The sequence below is a fragment of the Gavialis gangeticus genome, unplaced genomic scaffold (genome assembly GCF_001723915.1).
Source record: "Gavialis gangeticus isolate Ggan-Ray unplaced genomic scaffold, GavGan_comp1, whole genome shotgun sequence".
NCBI classification, from domain to species: Eukaryota; Metazoa; Chordata; order Crocodylia; family Gavialidae; genus Gavialis; species Gavialis gangeticus.
Window position 1 is genome coordinate 51185457 of NW_017728996.1, and position 19015 is coordinate 51204471.

Consider the following 19015-nt stretch of genomic DNA (forward strand, 5'->3'; position numbering starts at 1 on the left):
ACCCAGGGAGAGAGACAAGTAACCAAAGTTGAACCTGCCACCTACCCCCAGACAAAGCTCTGCACAGTGCAAGCTAGACTTCACAGCTCTGGACTTAACATTCTGTCTTTAGCATTCAAAATATCAAGACGAAAAAATGATACAAGTGCATCAATGGCGATGACTAGACAGATGCACTGTGCCAGAGATACTGATTTAATGAGAAGTGCTTGCCCAGGAAAACCAACTCAAGTGGTAATAGGAAGGAAGCATACTTGGGATTTAAATGGTATCAACTTTGCATCTGGAAGATACACAAAGCCTGCAATGTCCTGGATGGCACTTCCAGTTTAGTAAGTAAATGACACTCACAGTGATCGTGCCACCTGCTTGAGGTTGTCAGCACTTTGAGGATTCAGAATGGAACACGTCTGGAAGAGTTCTAGAGATTCCTGGATTTTCCCTTCCAGGCGAAATATCAAAGCTGCAAAGCAACATATGTTAGTTTAGTACTCCATGAAGGAGAAAGCTGCATCCCTGGCCTGCACTGTAAAGCAAGCATGAATAGATTGAAATAATATGAAGTCTGTTTTTCCCTCTATTGCAGCAGTGTAGCCAGAAATTCATACTTGGACTAAACTGAGGTGCATACAGGATTTTTTGGTTGTTTGAAGGCTACTTTAGAAGAAAGCAAGCCCCAAGTAGTAGCCTGAACCTTTCTTCAGTAACAGAAAGCCTTGATTCCTTTTCCCTCTGCTGTGTACTACAGTTTAACTACAAACACTGATGCTGGATGATGAAATTCAGCTCTCCCCCATCCCTGCATTCTGCAACCTATCACATGGACTCTCAGATTTTAGGATCTAGTTCTGCAGGAAAAAATAATCTTGCACCCTTCCTCTTTTGCATAACACAGACTACAACATGCTCAGGAGCTGCATGTTAACGGTATTAATTATAATAGCTGTAATTTATTAGGGCAGCACTCCAAGATCAACCAAGAATGGGGCCCTCTTGCATAAAGTACATTACAAATATAGAGTACTAGACAGTCCCTGCTCAGAGAACCTTATGCTCCAACATTACAGGACTGACAAGGGTATGTCTACACCTCTCTCTAAAGTGAATCACAGACACCCCCCTCAAGCTCCTCCCTGTCATATTATCTTGCTGCAATGGGATGTGGGAAACAGATGGAGAAAAAGTACTGGGCGGACAGACTCTTAGAAGGGAATGAATTCAAATAGAGCCTTTCTAGGAACTGCCTGTCCTTCTGTGCTTTGCTTTAATTACAGTCAGTAGAGAGAGTAGTGTAGGGCAGTGGCAGAGTGTGATATAGTCTGCTCAGAACAAGGCAGGCGAAACCATGCTAGAAGGAAGATCAGCTTTGGGGCCTGACGCTCAGGACAGCTCCTGAGACAAGCTGGACCATTTCTGGGGGTTTGTAATGTGGGAAGTCAGTGGAGCTTGGGCTAAAGCACAGACCTGTGAGCCGCCCCAAGCAGCAATACAGACAGTCTCTAAACAAAACGGCAGAGTGAACAGTGAGCTTGCAGCACAAATGTCATGTTAACTGCATTTTGGGGGTATCAGTTTTATATAATGACTTTCATTTTCACGCCATTCCACAGCAATGAATAGGCACTGGTAATGGATGGATTGTACAAACAAACACAGCAGCCACTGTGTGCAGACAGATGCCATACACCCTTTAACATTAAGGTGTCCTTAAAAGAAACTGTGACCTAATTGGTTACCTAGAAGCACACAACTAACAGAGGCAAACATTCTTAACACATTTCAGAAGATGCAGTGAAATGCACAGGGCCAATTATAAAAAGGGGTATGCATCATTACTTTCAAGACGATATGAAGATATCACGTCTCCAAAAAATCCTCATACTCAAGGAGGTAAAAAAAGACCCTTAATCTGTTCACTAAACTGATAATCCTGAGTTTCAAAATTAAACCCAGCAAGTAGAAAAATGTCAGAAGTTATCGCAAGCCTATGTACTCGAGCACGGTTTTATGAGCTCTGCTAGAGATCACATATGGAATTGTATTTGTGAATTTTTTTTTCACTAGCAAATGCATTTTAAGACAGCAGCATATTTCAGGGTGACAAACAGATTCTTTTCATAGTCTTCATCTGGCATACCTTGAACGTAGACTGCATATTCACACATTCCATGACTCTCCTGGAGTTGTTCTTTGATAATCATCTGAAATAGTGAAGGGATAACATTATGCCAAAAGGCAGTCCTGTCACCAAAGAGCCTCTGGGACAGTGGACCGTTATACTCTGACATAAGGGATCTAATAATAAAATACTGTAGCTTTCGTGTAAACATAGCCAGCCAAAAGAGGACTGGATAAAGTCATGAATGCTAGGTCTATAAACGGCTATTGAACAGAATGGTTGGAGATGTTTTCTCTGGCATCTCAAACCCAATAAATGATGGATGCTGGGAAGGGTACTGAATCTATAGCATCCATTTCTGCCAGTATCAGAGACAAAATACTGGGCTCAGTAGACCACTGGTGTGACCCAGTATGGCACTTATATTCTTAGGTAAACGATAACATCTCTTCATATATTAACAGTTCAGTAAACTGTAAATTTAAAGTGATGTTTATTTCAGATGGACCAAATAACTCCCTTAACCCAGTTGGAAAGCATGTTTTCCATGTACTACGTTCAACTACACTATGCTTCACCAATGCTTCTTACACAAGGCCCATTATCTTAATTACAGTAGAACCCTGACTTACAGATATATTGCATTCCTGAGAAACCTCGCTTATCATGAATTTGTGCAACTTGAGGTGAATTTTCCCGTAGGAAATAATAGAAAAGTGAGGGGTTGCGTTCCTTGGAACTCACATTTATGACACCAAAGGCACCAAATACAACCTTTTTCAACCAATACTTTATTTATTATGTTACAAAAATGTATTGTAAACATATTTATTCATTTACATTATAAGTAAAAGAATACAAAATGGACATGCAACAATCTTCAATGCATCCATCAATGGGGAACCGAGTCTTCATCCAGGTTGAACACATCAAAAGACGGTGGTGATATCTCTCCCCCAGAAGTGGCTGGCTCTCTTCCAGAAGTGGAGGGCTGAGTCGATTGAGTCGAGATAGTGCTGTCCCGCTTCCTGAAGATCTTGTCCAAGGAAGACTGCACCAAGCAGCACCGCTTCTCCCTGTAAAAGCTCTGTGTAGCAGGCATTGGCTTCCTTCATCAGCCTGGCAACCTGAGCACTTCTTTCACAATTGAGGTTGTTTTCATCAAAGAAGGCTAGGTAACCATCCAAAAGTTTGAACGCATCAGCCATGCCTTTCATCATGAGAACTCGGGGGGAGGGCCTTTCATTTCATTTTCTTCCATGGGCTCTTTCTCTTCATGGCGCTTCCTATTCAGCCCAAGAAGATCCTCGTTTGAGAGTTCCTCCCTATGGGAAACGAGCAGCTCAGCCCTGTTTTCCTCGTCGATCTGCTCAACGCCCACACTCTTAGCCATCTCAACGATCTCGTGCCTTGCATCACTGATAAATTCGTCAGCAGCAAAGCCTCGGAAATCATTCACAACAGCAGGCCCGATGCTTTTCCAGACACCATTAAGGCACTGCTGCGTAATATCATTTCAGGCATCTCCGATGACGTTTATAGCCATCTTGATGTTAAATGCCTTACAAAATTCTTTGACGTTTGCCTTTTCTTTTAACTTTGTCTCATTGATAAGCTTCTTGAAGGTCCTCCGTAGGTAACAGCTCTTGAAAGCTCAATTAACACCCTGATCCATGGGCTGGATGAGCAACATGTTTGGTGGCAAGAACAGCACCTTAAAGTTCTCACTGAGGTCGCCAAGGCTTGGGGGGTGTCCTGGAGCATTATCAAGAAGCAGTAGAACTTTGAAAGGCAGATTTTGCCCATCATAATAAGCCCTCAATTCCAAATGCAGCAGACTGGAAAAATAATCTTCAAACAATGATCCAGGAACCCATCCTTTCCAGTTGGCTCTCCAATAAATAGGCAGGTGCCCCTTTGCATAACCCTTAAGTGCCTGAGGGTTTTCAGCATGGTAAACCATCAATGGTTTGAGCTTGAAGTTGCCAGCTGCGCTTGCTCCGAGCAGCAGTGTGCAATGTTCCTTTGTGGCCTTGAACCCTGGGGCTGTTCTCTCCTCGACTGAGATAAACGTGTGACTCAGCATACATTTCCAGAAGAGACTGGTTTTGTCCAAGTTGAAAACGTGCCTCGGATCATAGCTTCCTTCCTCAATGGCAGCCTGTAGGATTGAAGGAAATTTATCTGCAGCACTTTCATCAGTAGCTGCTGCTTCGCCCGTCAGTTTGAGATTATGAAATCCATGGCATGCTTTAAATCTATCGAACCATCTGGGGCACTTGCATTAAATGGCTTGGCTTCAGGATCATCACACTTTAACACTTCATAAATGCTGCATGCCTTTGCTTGAATCACCTGGGTCGAAAGCGGCACATGTTCTTGATTCTGGTACTCAGTCCTTGTTGTCAACATGCGTTCCATTTTCTCCATGATGGCTGACCTTGTTAATGAAACATGGGCTGTAGATAAACGTGTAGCACTCTTACAGTTCCCCGCATTGTCCCTAATTGTACGGAGAGTTGACTCACTGAGCCCTGTAGCACACCTAATTTCCTTTGTGTTCTCACCTCTCTTGTATCTCTTCACAACTTCAAATTTTTCTTCCAAAGTTATAGCTTTTCTTTTCCTTGTAGAGGTGAAAGCACTTGTAGTATCAGTATTAGAAGCACCCATCTTGAACATAATGGTGACACTGAGGCTGAATCCTGAATCCAGAATCCTGCTTGGGAACCCATGCTGAACATAACTCCACTTGACTCAGTCTGCATATCTTATGTATATATGCAAATGACGAGCACCTCGGGGCATATTTTTCTGCTTAGGTGCTAATATTACATCACGTAAACGCAAGACTCGGGTAAATCGAATACGCGTAAAACAGGGTTCTACTGTCTTAGATTTCATTTGGATTCAATAAACTGCCTTATTGTACTGCCTTTGCTACTGCTGTTTTGCTTATGAAACCAGAAAAAGTATCATTAAGTGACTTTCACATATGGTAAAACAGCAACATTCATGCAATCCAAGCCCTGCAAAATGACTTTTAAAATAAATATTCATATATAGGCCATATTGAATTATTGGAGCTAAACTCCTGTTCTGTGTTATATTGTAAACTTCCAGCATTTTAACTGTGGTTGTAGCAACAGCCCGTACTCAAATTCTCTTATTAACACCGTTCTTCTTTGCAGATTGTAGTTCTCCAGCTCCATTACACAGTACCTTTGCAGTTAAAAGACTAGCCCTAAGCAACTAGAGGCAAAGTATATGGCTATATATTTTTTAAAGTTATATTTCTGATCACTCTTTTGCAGCAAAGGAGGAAGGGCATTCAAGATAAGAAAAGTACGTGCAACTGCACAGCAGAATTCCTGGGCTTAGAAGGTAGGGGTGGTAGAGAGGGAGGGCAGAAAATTAATCCAAACTAGAAAGTAACAGTAAAATCCAAGCACAGTATTGCAGTGTTTCCCTCTTCATTCTCATGACCAAAGAAAATTAGATACTCTTCAAGAAAAACACCACAAGGAACCTTTCAAAACCTCCTGTGCCGATAAAGGCCTCTACTCCAGGCTCTTTGTGAAGAAATAAATGAAACTGGGACAGCTGCAACACAGTCAGTGAAAGTAGAATGAACAAATAACACTTGTTGGAGAGAGGAGAGGAAGGAGTTGATAAAAAAAAGTGTCAAACCCTTATTTGGCTACATATGGCAGGGCTGGGATGAGGGCAGAAATGTACAATAATTGCCAAATGATCTGCAGCTGCTATAATCTACTATATTCTGCTCATGGGTCAGAATGAAGAATTACCAAAGCTAGACTGGACAGAGTGGTCTTTGGAAGGGCAGGGGTTATGACTAAGAACTGGCTGTACTCATTATCAATGAAATAGGGCTCTGAGGTTTCTCCCTCAGCCACAAATTGGTTTTTGAAGAGGGGAGAAGGCTGGAATGGGTGAGGTGAGGAACTAGGAGGAGGTTAGGAGGGAATGTCTTTTTCCGATCTAGAAGTTAACTGGTGCCACTCTGATACTTTTGCAAAGGATATATACAGCACCAGCAGCCCCTGCCTAAGAGAAAGAGAGAGAAAGAGAAAGAGAAGATTGGAAACAAGGCAGGAAATAAGCCAAAAACTTAGCTCATAAAACAAATGAGCGTTCATAGGCTTATGGGTGTAGGGGAGCCTTTATTGCAAAGAGTCTTTATGAAATGATTGAAGGAGCCTAAATGAGGACACTCTCACTTTAGCTTGGATGTACAGAAGAGGTTCATTTGAATATCTGAGAGGAAAGAAAACCAAAGATGAGGAAAGAGAAGAAATTAAAAGAAACTCTGGGCCTCTCTTCCCTTTAAATCTGGATCTGTCAATCAAACATATTCATTCCATACATCTTAATTGGCATTACACATTCAATTAGTAGTAGATGTTCATAAACAGCTCTCTCAGCTATTTCTAAATACCACTCTTTGATTATGGAAAGTGCAATATTTTCATATCCCCCACTGTATTAGCTTCTTAGTGCCAGAGAGGGTAAATTTAACTAACTCTTTAAGTCCTGTAGCCACAGGTGCCAACTCTGTGGGTGTTCTGGGATTCAAGCACCCACTGAAAAAAAATAGTGGGTGCTCAGAACCCACAGCACTCCTGCAACGTGCAAGGCCAGCCCAGCCTGGCCCCAAAGTGCACGGCTCCCTGCACTTCCAGCTCCCTTTCCCCCAACAGGAGTCCCTGGCCCCAGCCTGGTGAGGCCTTCATCTGCCTTTTCAGGCTCATAGGCAGGGAGAGTAGAAACAGCCCCAGGGTGGCCAGGAAAAGCCTCTGTCAAGCAGAGGCTTCTTGTGTCTAGTATCCCCTGGCTCGGGGTAGGGTGGGTCAGGCTAGGCTGGGGTGGGGTGGTTGCTTAACAATCAGAGCTGCAGAGACGGGGCTTATGGAGGGGCCCTGCAGGTTGGGAGGAATAACCTGGTGGGCCAGATCTGGCCCACAGGCCATATTTCACCCACCCCTGTTCTAACTCTTTAAGATCCCAAATCCTATTCCACCTCTAGGGCACCTATGTGGCACTTAGGCAGATTTCAAACACCTAAGTCACTAAACGTGATCATATTTAGCCTGTACAACTGCCAAAACTCTACTAAGATGCTTAGATTCTTCCACGTTAGCCTGTGAAGTCCTCTGTGCAACTAGACCTGGCTCCCTGCTCTGAGGTATTCCAGTATGGCCACCCAGGCATCTCTTTGCACTTCTGCTCTGTTGGGATCTTGTTCTTCCTGGAATATGCATACATTCCCTGCAAGTCCCCAGATCCCTTCTCTGAAAAAATATGTCACGCACAGGGCAACTGCTGGATGCTGATATGAAGGCGAGAGCGGGAGCAGTGTGATGGTGACCACCTTTTATGCAACAGTCTCATGGTTATAGCATTAACCCAGGAAGGGGGAGGTTTGGGTTGTAGGCCTACATCACCCTGAAGGGATATGAACCCATGTGTCTTTCTCAGGACAATGCCCAAACCACCATACTTGCTAGTTAGCCAAAGTGGAGACCATCTCCCACCCCTCCTGTTGAAGCTGGACCATTAGGTGGAAATGAATGCAAGGAGCTCTGTTGAGTGAGAAACAGGGAGTGTGACCCTGTCAGCCCATGAGGAAGGCAGTCATCTCAGAGAGAAAGTACAGTGATCTGCCCCCTGTTCTCTGCTCCAAGAGCTAGCTATCCATCCTACCCAATGATCATTAGATGTGAAAGGGGGAAAACAGGTCTGGTAGCAAGAAACAATCCAGGATGCCCTCTGTGGCAACCATGAGCGCCTTAACCATTAAAATAAGAGTTCCACTATCTCTTGCTCATTCCCTGGACTGTTTAATGCATTCTGCAGTAGACAGACATTGGTTAAAGAAAAAAAAAAGCCCGGTATACAACCTTATGTGAGAGAGAACCCCAAGGCACCTCTCCTCCTGATGAGCAGGACTGAGATGGATCCTGATGTGATGGAAGAACGCTAGATTGCCCTTAAGCCTGCCCAAGAATAGGAGATGGAGGAGAATCACTCTCCCACGCCTTGATGCATAGGTTTAAGGTGAGCAGCATCTAAATCTTAATCACCTTACAGGCAAAATAGGATCTGGGCCTAGGTCTTCAAATACTTGATTCTACAGATCACTGTGTGCGCATGCACACGTGTGTGTATGCACAGGGTATGGTTCAACCCTCCTAATTTAATTCTAAAAATATTTTATTTTGTAAGCTCTGAAGATCACTGGAGCTTCACAGACCAGTTTATGAGCTACCTTTTCAATGCTAACTTGCCAAGGAAAAGAAAATCACCTAGGTTCCCTAGGTTTGTCCTCCTTTTCTAGCTCTTTATGATGACCAATAAAGACCAAAACGATTCCTCTTTCCTTCAGGCCTTTATAAAGTTACTGTCCTATTTGTTTCTCATATTTGAAGTTCATTTCTTTTCTGCCTCATGGCATTCCATGTCAGACTAGAGCACTGATAAATTAATAAGAAGCAGCTAAAGAAATGCAAGCAGAATAAATAGATGAGGAAGAGATTTGTCTTCAATACTTTATTTGTTTATTACATTCATTTAACTTCGAGAGAAAAGGTTTCTGTCAAGGATTTAATACCCCAGATCCCTCAAGTGAACTCCTGGTCCATGTTTATTGGTCATCCAAGAAATTATCCAACCAAGACAGAGGAGACAAGACCGGATATTCCTTGATATAAAAAAAAACACCAACCCAAACGAACCAACAGGACTAGCAACAAAACAATCTTTTCAGTTCTTCATTATACATCATAGAAACATACAGGCTACTCCAATTTCCCTCCCCTTGTCCCTCTCCAAGTCACCTTTAATAGATTGCGTTAATCTTGTCTAGAGAACATACTGTTTAAATGACTTGCTATACTCTATGTCCACTTACCATTACAGTTCTACATCAATGAACAGGCTCAAGCTATTCACTGAACCCAAGAGAAATCAAAAGGTGCAATGTATCATGGGCAAAAGGAATGAATTTCAATCACACAAAGCCAGGACCTTTCCTCGTACTCTCTTGTGGGAGTGTTTTGCTCTACAGAACTATTTTCGTGCTGTCTCTAAAACATCATGAGGAGACTATGCTGTTGTCTAGTGGGAAGACCCTGTTTGTCACCAAAAACAATGGAGGTCTGTATTTGCTCTGACGTTTGAATTTTTCAAGACAGACAATAAGTAAAGCCCACTGAAACCCCTGACACTGTAGAGATTTGTAAACATAAAGGTGTAAATGTTGTTGAGGAAAGCATTTTTCACATTTGCTTTGCTTATGGTCTCTGTGTTCAGGCTCCCAGGGGAAATCACAAAAGAATGTGATTAGGACACATACTACTTTCTCCCTAAGACACTAACATGGAAACTACCATTATCCCCCTTAGGCTTTAGTAATACTAACCCCTGTAGGCCACACCTCAGCTAGTTTAAATTATCATTGTTCCAGTGAAGGACAGAGAGTTACACCGATTAACACTGGCAGAAGATTTGAGCCTGGTGTGTTTGCAAGAGGAAGTTTAAACTCTAATAGAGAATGCAGATCAGGCTTAGGAACTAAGCAATGAAACTGGTACAACACTCCTTATTGCCATTCCTTCAAGATAGCTCTTACCTTACATGCGTCATAGTCTTTGCGGACATAGTGCAGGTGGATCAGCCAGTTCCTTCTTTCCAAGATTGGCAGCTCTGGCACTGGATTAAAAACATCGGCAGAACACAGACAACCATCAGAAACGATACAGCAGGAGCTTTTCTGTATAAGGCCATGGAAATTCCCAAATGAAAAAGGAAGCCTCTGTGTGCTGTGCAATCAAACTAGAACTGCACTAGCAAGTACTATTATTTTTTTTACCCAAAGCCTGGAGTTTGGCCTTACATGTCAAAAACTACATCACAAGATGAGAAGGAGTTCAGAACTGATGGATGGAATACACCACGGGGGCCAACCTTCTTGGCAGCCATGCTACAAAGTAAGCCCTGTACCTTCACCCACGTGATGCATTGAATTATTTTCCTGCCCAATCTGCAGCTCTGCTTTCTGCTCTCTACCCTACCTGTTGCTGTGTTTCCTGCTCCCTCCCTGGTCTGCCACATACCGCACACACACGCTGCCACTTGGCCAACCCTGCAATACTCTGTTCAGCGTAGAGACTAACTACGCCTCCTTAGCAGAAAACAGAATACCAATTCAGACTTGCTGCGGGCAGTGCCATCACATTTACCTGCTCATATGTTTTAACTGAAGGTTAATGCTGGTTTGATGGGGCTTAGGCTTCCACATATGCAGAAACATCTTAAGGAACAAGTTCAGCTCACGCTTTAAAAGTGCAACACAGCAGGTAAGCCACTAGGGCTGGGGGAAAACAGAAATGGATAATAAACACAGAGAGACATTGCCATTCTGGATACACAGGAAAATACAAATAATTTAGAGAGACTAAATTTAGTTCTCTGAACCATCACAGGTGTGGGATACAGTGAAGCCAGCGGCTGATAATGTCTATTGGATGTAGTGATAGATGAAGAGACATATACTCCCGTACACCAACTGTAAGGAGCCTGCAGCAGCAATTATGGTAAATCACGAATGGATGTTGCTTGGTAATATTCATGTTGGGTTTAAAAGTTTAACACACTGCTGTGCATTTCATTAGGACTTGAAATGTATTGCTTGGTTACTCATTTCTGCAGCTCAGATGCTGGTAGCCCAGAAGTAACCATAGCAACTGGCAAAAATGCTATATGTTTGCAAGTCAATATTATGACAGAAGCACAGAAGCAAAGCAAGGCAAAGACTGTTGCAACAGTAACAGCAGAAGCTATTATGATATACCATTAGGCCACCTTCCTTCTAACCCCCACCCTGTGCAGTGCAGACCCAAGCAATCTCCTATAGCTGTCAAATGGAGGTGCACACTTGGCTTTAATAACTAGAGCATAGAAAGATGAGGATATCATTTTAAATGGTCCATACTAGCTGCCACCAGCCTTCAGCACAGGTCAAGATCAGCTATGAGAAAAGAGGGAGTTCAGCAGATGAATGGAATGAGTGCTGTCAGAAGACAATATAAGGACAAAATATTAGCATCTCCTAGAAACTTTGAACTTTACTAGTGTCAGGGCTATAAATTTCCACCAGTAGTAAATACACATTTCTTCACTCACCCCATGGTATAACAGTCAAAATGCTGACTGCTATATGACATTGTTTTAGCAATGAAGAGTACACTTAGACAAAGACTAAAAAAGTGATTAAAATAACAAATTTCTCTGAATATTAAAAACACCACTTAAAATAACTGAAAATTAAAAGAATTTGTATAAGCTAATTTGCTTTTTTTTAATGCTGCCAGACAAATGAAAGAGCTGAGGTTAAGAGTAAATATCACTAATTTACACTTAAAGAGATTACAGAGATACTTTAATTATAACCCATTATAAGCCCAGGGAATTCAGAATTAAATTTGAAAAAGAAATCTATATATGATAAAGTACAAAAAAGGCATCCAAAAGTCCTTCATTCTGTTCTGTTGTGATACCATGTAATAACCAGATGATTACGATTAAAGCTTTGTAATATGTATGGTTCCAGATTGATTTAAGATACTGCAGTTTTCTTTTTGCAGGGATGTCATTACAATGATAATGTTAAGGTTGTTGCTTAAATCTTTATTGATTTGTTGAAAATGCTGGCTTCATCAGGAGGTCAAGCAGGACAAAGCTGTTATTTTGTGATTCTCTTGGGTTAAATGGTGCATGTATACAGGTTGAATATAACTTCTTTGCAGAAGGTAACCAGGGTGCAGGGGTCTGGTAGAGCTCCCTTTTCGTAGAGCAGCATGACATGATTGTAAATTTAGAAACTGAGAGTCACAAAGGATATAGTCAATCAGCCACTATGCACAATCCTAAATCCCGCTATAAAGTAACCTAATTTTGATCATCAACATTTCAACCATAGTAAGAATTACAACATCTTTGCCAGTACTGTGCTGCTTAGAGTAAGAAATCACAGTAATACACTTCAAAATGAGGAGTCTCAGACTTGCCAAGAAATGGAAGCAGGTTCTGTGCCCTGGGTGCCCATGGGAACTACTGTTTTTTTCATCCCTTTTGAGTGGACGCACAAGGGCTGGTGCCGGGTAACCTAGACGTACTTACACTACTGAGTGGAAGATTCAGGCCAAGCAGACATAAGAAAAGCTTTTAGTGCCCTGGAAAATGGAAAAACTCCTGAAATGGAGAGAATACATAGTCAAGCTGTTAAATGGTCAAATTCCACTGAAGTGCCTATGAACTCACCAGTATAAGCTGTAGATTCCTTAATGAGTGAAAGCAAAACCTCTTGCTTTAACACACAAAGAAATTAGACCTTTTGCAGTGTGACAGTGGAGGAGGCATTATGCCCTTCTCCACAATAAGCAAATCCCTGGCAAAAATATGGAACAAGTTAGGAACAAGTAGGTTGGGTACAGGAAAGAAAAATATTGTACTGATCATGTTATTACCTTGATAGTGATTACTAAATAGAGTATCTTTACAAATAGATGTATTTGTCATATTTTAGAAATTAAATGGCCTGAATGGATATGAAGTGGGGAACTATACAGAGGAACACAGGAGAGACCCACTGATGCTACCAGTAAAGAAAGAAAATGGAAATCAACTAGCTATATTCAAAAAAGAAATGAGGTACTGCACGTTGTTAGATAAGCCCTAGTGAGGAAGCCTCAGGGGACACAAAGGGTGCATCTACACAAGATGCTTTAAGGCGCATTAGCTTAAATTTAAGGCACATTAGGGCACACATCTACACATGAGCACCCTTAATGTGCTTTAAAAATTGTGATTTTGGGCTAACTGTGCCTAAATTTGATACCTGCAAATGCAGGTATCAAATTTAGGTGTGAATAGTTAAAACACATTAATGCACATGTAGATGTGTCAAAACGCATTAACGCTGTGTGTGTGGACTGCCTTGGGACTAACTTTATTCCCAAGTCAGTCCACACACAGCATTAATGCATTTTAATGCCTGCATGTGTAGAAGCCTGCCTAAACCTGCTTAATATGCATTAAGCTAATGTGTATTACATTTAGGTGCACTTAAATGCACATGTAGACATGTCCAAAGAGAAAGAAAAGCAGAAACATTCTGGAGAAAAGGAATACATCACAAGCTAAAGGAGGCTGGTGTGACTTGAAGTTAAGTGAAACAGTGAGACAATGACAGGAAAAGATAAAGGATTACTGTGAAGGCCCTATACTCCTCCCAGAAAGCAATGAATTAATGTGACCAAGTACTCCATCTCCTCTGGGCCCAAAAAAGCAGTTCATTCCAGTTCAAGCCTTTCCAAGTGGATGACATAAGTTTATCTCTGTAAGTTGTGATACAGAGCACCTTAGTAAGATAGACAAAAACAAAAAAACCCCTATCTTGATTACATTCATGCTTCTAGCCAGTTAAGGAAGACTACTTTAGTGCAAGAGATCATTGTGCATTTTCTGAAGAAAAGAGAGAGGACTTGCAGGTACAAGAGGAAGGTAAAAAAGCCCTAATCATGAAGAAAGGACAAAGAACAGGTTTTATTTCTTTTTTTCCCCAAAGGTCTGCTGCAAGGAAGATTGGTGCTATGACTAGGCTTTATTTCCATACTGACATTATTAAAAAGCACTGGAAATAGAGCAAGCTGGGCTGGAAAGAATGATAAAGACATTTCCACACATCCAGGTTTTATGTGCCACATCTCCTACTGTAATGGCCTGAAGAATGGGGTCTGACTGGGTCCAACCCACTGGGGGCTGCAGTGAGAGGTCAAAGGAGCAGAGATGAAAGAGGGCATCGTGTCTCAGCCCTCTAATGAGTTAGCATGAAGAAGATCAGGAACCATTTATTATAGTGCTACGCTGGGGACTTCTACATGGCAAATAGTATATTTGGAATCCCATCCTAATTAGTGTCTGAAACACATACTCCCACTTGACTCAATCAAAAGGCCTTTTCCACACTGAGAGGGGCTATCGAACAGGGTTAGAACCTTGCCAGACTGAGTAACGCACATTTATCAAGGTCTTTATGCCATCTACGTAATTCTAGCCACGGACAAAATCAGTTATCTGTTAATCAGTTTAGCCAAGACCCGTCCAGGGAAGGCACAATTACTTTGGCCAAAATTTTTACATCTCTGTTAAGAAGGGAAGTTGGTCTTCTACTTTCATAATTATCTTCTGGGTTCTTTGGGGATTACAATAGCCTAGCATCATTCTGTGATTCAGACAGGGGGTTAGGCATCAATATATGATGATTAAATATCACAGTCAATATAAGTGCCAGTTTCTCTGGAGTGGTCTAAAAGAATTAAAGGGGCCTGCATCCAGACCCACTGTTTTCCTAGTAACCAATGATTAATTGCAGAGCCCATTGTCACCTATGTGATTTTTCTTTTCTGACAGTCCCCCTTTAAGAAACTCATTGTAGTGGAAAGAAGTGACAGAATCAGTGCAAGATCTCCAGGACCATGTCTTTGCCACATTGCCATCACTCTTTATTTTGCTCCCACACTATAGATTTTCTCAAAGGATTGAAATTTAGGATTCTTATCTTTTATGAAAACCTCAACATGAAATTAAACTATTTGTGCTTGCTTCTCCATATTTTGTAATTACAGCATATTTATATACATGCTATTAAACAGCTCTCTTCAAATTTAATTACAGGTTTTTGAAGTCACTGGAGCATTAAGGAGAAATATACTCTCAGGCTCCAAATACAGTGAATAAAGTATCGGGGTGAATGACTACTAGAGCAGGAGCCAATCTCTCAGGGAGGACACCAAGAGTCAAAGGAACTCTAGCTGTGTTCATAGTACACAGTACTTCAAGTTGACTGTATTATTACAATGATTATGTAGCCTTTCACCTGCCAGTGGATGTCTTCCACCATGCAGGTGTGCCAGCCAAAGTGGAGGACCTTAGTACTGTTAATGGCTCTCTTGGGGTAGAGAACAACCAGATGCTCCCTGTCAGCAGCTTGGTAGCTGTTGGCCTCCCTGGATGCAGAACTGAACCAGGTGAGACTGAGCCAAGGACCCATTACAATGTGCTGAACACTTCTACCACCTCTACCCTTTGAGACATAAAGCCTCACTTCATTTCCCTTCCCCCCAAGCTCAACTTTGAAACCCAAGATTTAGTGCATTGAGGTGAGAGTGGGAAGAGACTAATAAGGGTAAGAAAGGGCAGCAGATAGGAGGGGGGGTAATGATGAGAGAATCAACACACAGAGAATGTACCAATGCCATAATATCCCATAACATGTGCCCTGTAATAGAGCAACAACGGAAGAAAAACATCTAAATTTGCAAATGAGGATTATATTTATTATTTTAACTGCAGTAGCATCTAAAGGGCCTGATGAGGGCCATTGTCCTGGGCATTGCACACACAATAAAAATATTGTCACACGCCAAATGATTTATGATCTCTGCATACATGAAGACACCAGACATGGAGATATACAAATGGGGAAGAGAATAAGGTAACAATAAACAAGTACCATAGTTTACTTACGAGCAGCAGCCACAGTTGGCTTGCTACCTAGCTGCTATCAAGCATGGGATATATTTGAGTTTCTCAGAGATGTTAATTCAGTTGTGCATAGCAATAAAACTAGATCAATAGCCAGAAGAAATTCTGAATTAAAACCTATTAAAAATTTGAATTCCCTCATTTGAAAGCATGTGCAAACAATTCTGCCTTGAAATTAAAGCTCTCAGAACAGTACTGTTTACTACTTGCACTTCTGTATTTGAGTGAAACTTGGCAATCACATCAGATACCTTTTACAAACCCAGCGGTGCTAGAAAAAAATCCAGCTTGCAAGTTGGCAGATGAACATGAATTCTGAGCAAAAAGAAAAATTAATTGAAAAAAGATCAATCAGGTGTACAGGTAAAAGAGAGTAAGAAATATTGAATATGGAAATTAAGTCAGCTGTTCAGCTATTCTTTGCTGAGGTCTAACTGAAAAGTCTTTTTTAAATTCTGGTAGGTATTTGGGCTTTAAAGTGAATTCAAAATTAAAAAGAAATTGGCACAATGGGTCAAACCTGTCCCTAGTGTTACTTTGTTGGGAGTTAATGTAAAAACACCAAGGAAACCCCTGGCCCAATCTAGAAGAAATTCTGGTCCCTTGAAAGTCAAGAGAGTTCATTTTTCAGATATTATTATTATTTATCATTATTATTATTATTATTACTTTAAAATATTAGCTGTCTGTTGACTTTACAAAAAAACTCATGATGGTGTATGGCAAGGTTTGGCAACATGAGGGTTGGATTTGGTTTGCGGACTGGAAAGCTGGGTGGTGTTCTGGTACTGGGACAAGGAAGGGAAGGTCTCTGCCCCCACCCAAACCATGGTTAGGCAGCAGGGAGTTGTGCTGGGACTGCAGTTACAGGGTGGGGGGGAGAAATAGAGGCAGAGATGGTGGGTCCGAACACCAGCCCAACTTGCACGTGAGCCAGGTCATTCTGGCCCATAGTTCTGAGAGGTTGTCAGCCACAGCTGTATAGGAAAATTCACAGTGGTGGCATTGTTATATGATCAGAAGTCCATGGAGGTTATACTGAGAAACCAAACCATATCACCACTGAGCCACAACAATGTCCATATAGTCCCTTTGAACTTTAAGGGTATGTCTACACCAGTGGTTCTCAATCTTGTTAGACACAAGGCACCCCAATTAGACTAAAGGAGCTCATTAAAATCAAGGCATGTCATTAAGAAAATGCCAGCTCTTAATTTTCATTTTTTTTTTTGACTTGGGAAATGCACACTTCTGTTGCAAACAACTCAGACAGACCACAATAGGTCAGAACGTTTTTGCCACTATGGATTCCTATTTAAACTATTTGAGTTTATCTTGTGAATTATGTTTGCACACCTGGTAGTGTTAATGTTGTGTGGCACCCCGGAAAGGATCTCAAAGCACCCTGGTTGAGAATCACTGGTCTACACTGTAGCAGCAACAACGTGTCCTGGCTGGGATATTTCTGAGCATGTCCCACCCATCTGATCCTTCTCCCATGCTCCAAACATAGAAATATCCCAGAAGACCAAAGTTTTGAGAGTGGCCCACAGAGGGACCGCCCCAGAGCAGTCTCAGCAGTGAATTTTCAGGTTTGGAGCAAGCTCAGGAACATCCTGGCTGAGACATGCTACTGCCATGTTGCAGACATACCCTTAGTATGCTGTAACTTAGTCCTGGTGAAATGCTCTGGCCTGACTCAACTCCTGAGCCTCATTTTAGCCACAGAGGAGTTTATCCTCATACTAGTTCTGCAGGGAACATTAGAAGTGAAAGGAAAGTTCAGTCTCTGTGATCAACTGGTCCTGACTTTACTGCAAAGGTTACAATTACTTCCACGTGTAAGAAGGTGAACAAGAATCCAAACTCACCTTAGCACGAGAGCCCTCCCACGCTTTTATGCGGCACCTGTCACCATGGTATCCAAGTGCTCCGCAAAATTAATGAGCAAATGCCTCAATGAAGAGGTGTTTTTCTCTCCCTCAGCTCCCTGCCAGTATTTTTCTTTTTAATTAGAGAACTGATTACACAGGAAATCCTTTTTAGAAAATGTACGTGTTATACCTTCATCTGAGCTAATAGAGTCAGTGTAAATAAGTGAGCTCAGGGATGGGACCACAGTTCAGGCACCACCACAGGTGGGATTTATGCACCATCAGGGCTCAAGCCCAGGGGTCCCTGCTAAATAAGGCTCCCCGGGATGCCTAGGTTTCCCCTTGGATGCCTGGGTTCAGTGTTGCTAGGTATACCATAATTATTCTTCAGTTTCGATCCAGTTCTCATTCACTCATGTGTCAGTTAGGGTAAGCAATATAAAGCAAATAATAAGAATATTTATATGCCTACTTATTTGTATATTATATATGAAACAACATGCAAATAAGTAGGCAAATAAATCCTCTTCTTATTTACTTTATATTGCTCACCGTAACTCACCAGTGAGTGAGAACTGGGTTGCACACCTCCACAGCACCAGGAGTAGAAGATGGAAAGAGGTCCCTCCCCTTCCTGCAGGGCAGAGGGGCCCCCTAACCCTTTTCTTACACAGGGCCCCAAAAAACCTTAGTCCACCGCTGGGCACCACAGCCTAATTCAGATCTTAGCCTCTATGCTGAGACTAAGCAAAAAAGTGCAACTGGCACAGGGGCGGGCAAAGTGCAGCCTGGGGGCCAGATGCAGCCTGCCAGGCCATTCTATCCGGCCCATGGGGCCCCTAAAAAATTTAGAAAATTCATATTTATCTGCCCTGGGCTGCCTGTCATGCAGCCCTCGATGGCTTGCCAAAACTCAGTAAGCAGTCCCTCTGCTCAAAATAATTGCCCGCCCCTGAACTAGCATCACTTGCAATACTGACATGGTACACAGTACATGTCAGTAATAAAAAGGGATGTCCAAATCCTGTACAAAGCAGCAAGCTTCTCTTTATCAGAGCTGACCAGGAAAGAAAGAGTATCCCGGAACAAGTAGTGTTGCATTCAGTTCTGTAAGCTTTCTCAAATTCAAGAAATGCACCAGTGTCCTGCAGTGCTTTGTTATTTCCAGAGATCCTGGTTTTCCCTGATGACAAAATTGCAAATTCTCTGATAAAAAATTGTAAATTATCTGACAAAAATCCCAAAATCAATGATTAAAATGAAAGGTCCCTCACTCCCCACCACAGCCTCTCCAGCCCTGCTGGTGTCCCTCACTCCCCCTCCCCAGCTCCCTGGCCCTGCTCATGCCCCTCATTCCCCTGCTAACCCCCGCCAGCCCTGCTGGTGCACCTTGTCA

At 42.1% G+C, this 19015-nt stretch overlaps 1 protein-coding gene across 3 annotated transcripts in view; it reads right to left on the reverse strand.

Annotated features, from left to right (window-relative positions):
• Positions 1 to 19015, reverse strand: part of BBS4 (Bardet-Biedl syndrome 4) — an 87710-nt gene that overhangs the window by 30139 nt on the left and 38556 nt on the right. For 2 of the 3 annotated variants that reach the window (XM_019504489.1, XM_019504488.1), the window contains exons 3-5: positions 9771 to 9850; positions 2138 to 2201; positions 352 to 463 (exon numbers count right to left, since the gene is read on the reverse strand). In XM_019504489.1, coding sequence (XP_019360034.1) covers positions 352 to 463; positions 2138 to 2201; positions 9771 to 9850 — 256 coding nt within the window. The remainder of the gene's footprint in view (positions 1 to 351; positions 464 to 2137; positions 2202 to 9770; positions 9851 to 19015) is intronic. The other variant, XM_019504490.1, reaches the window with a different exon arrangement.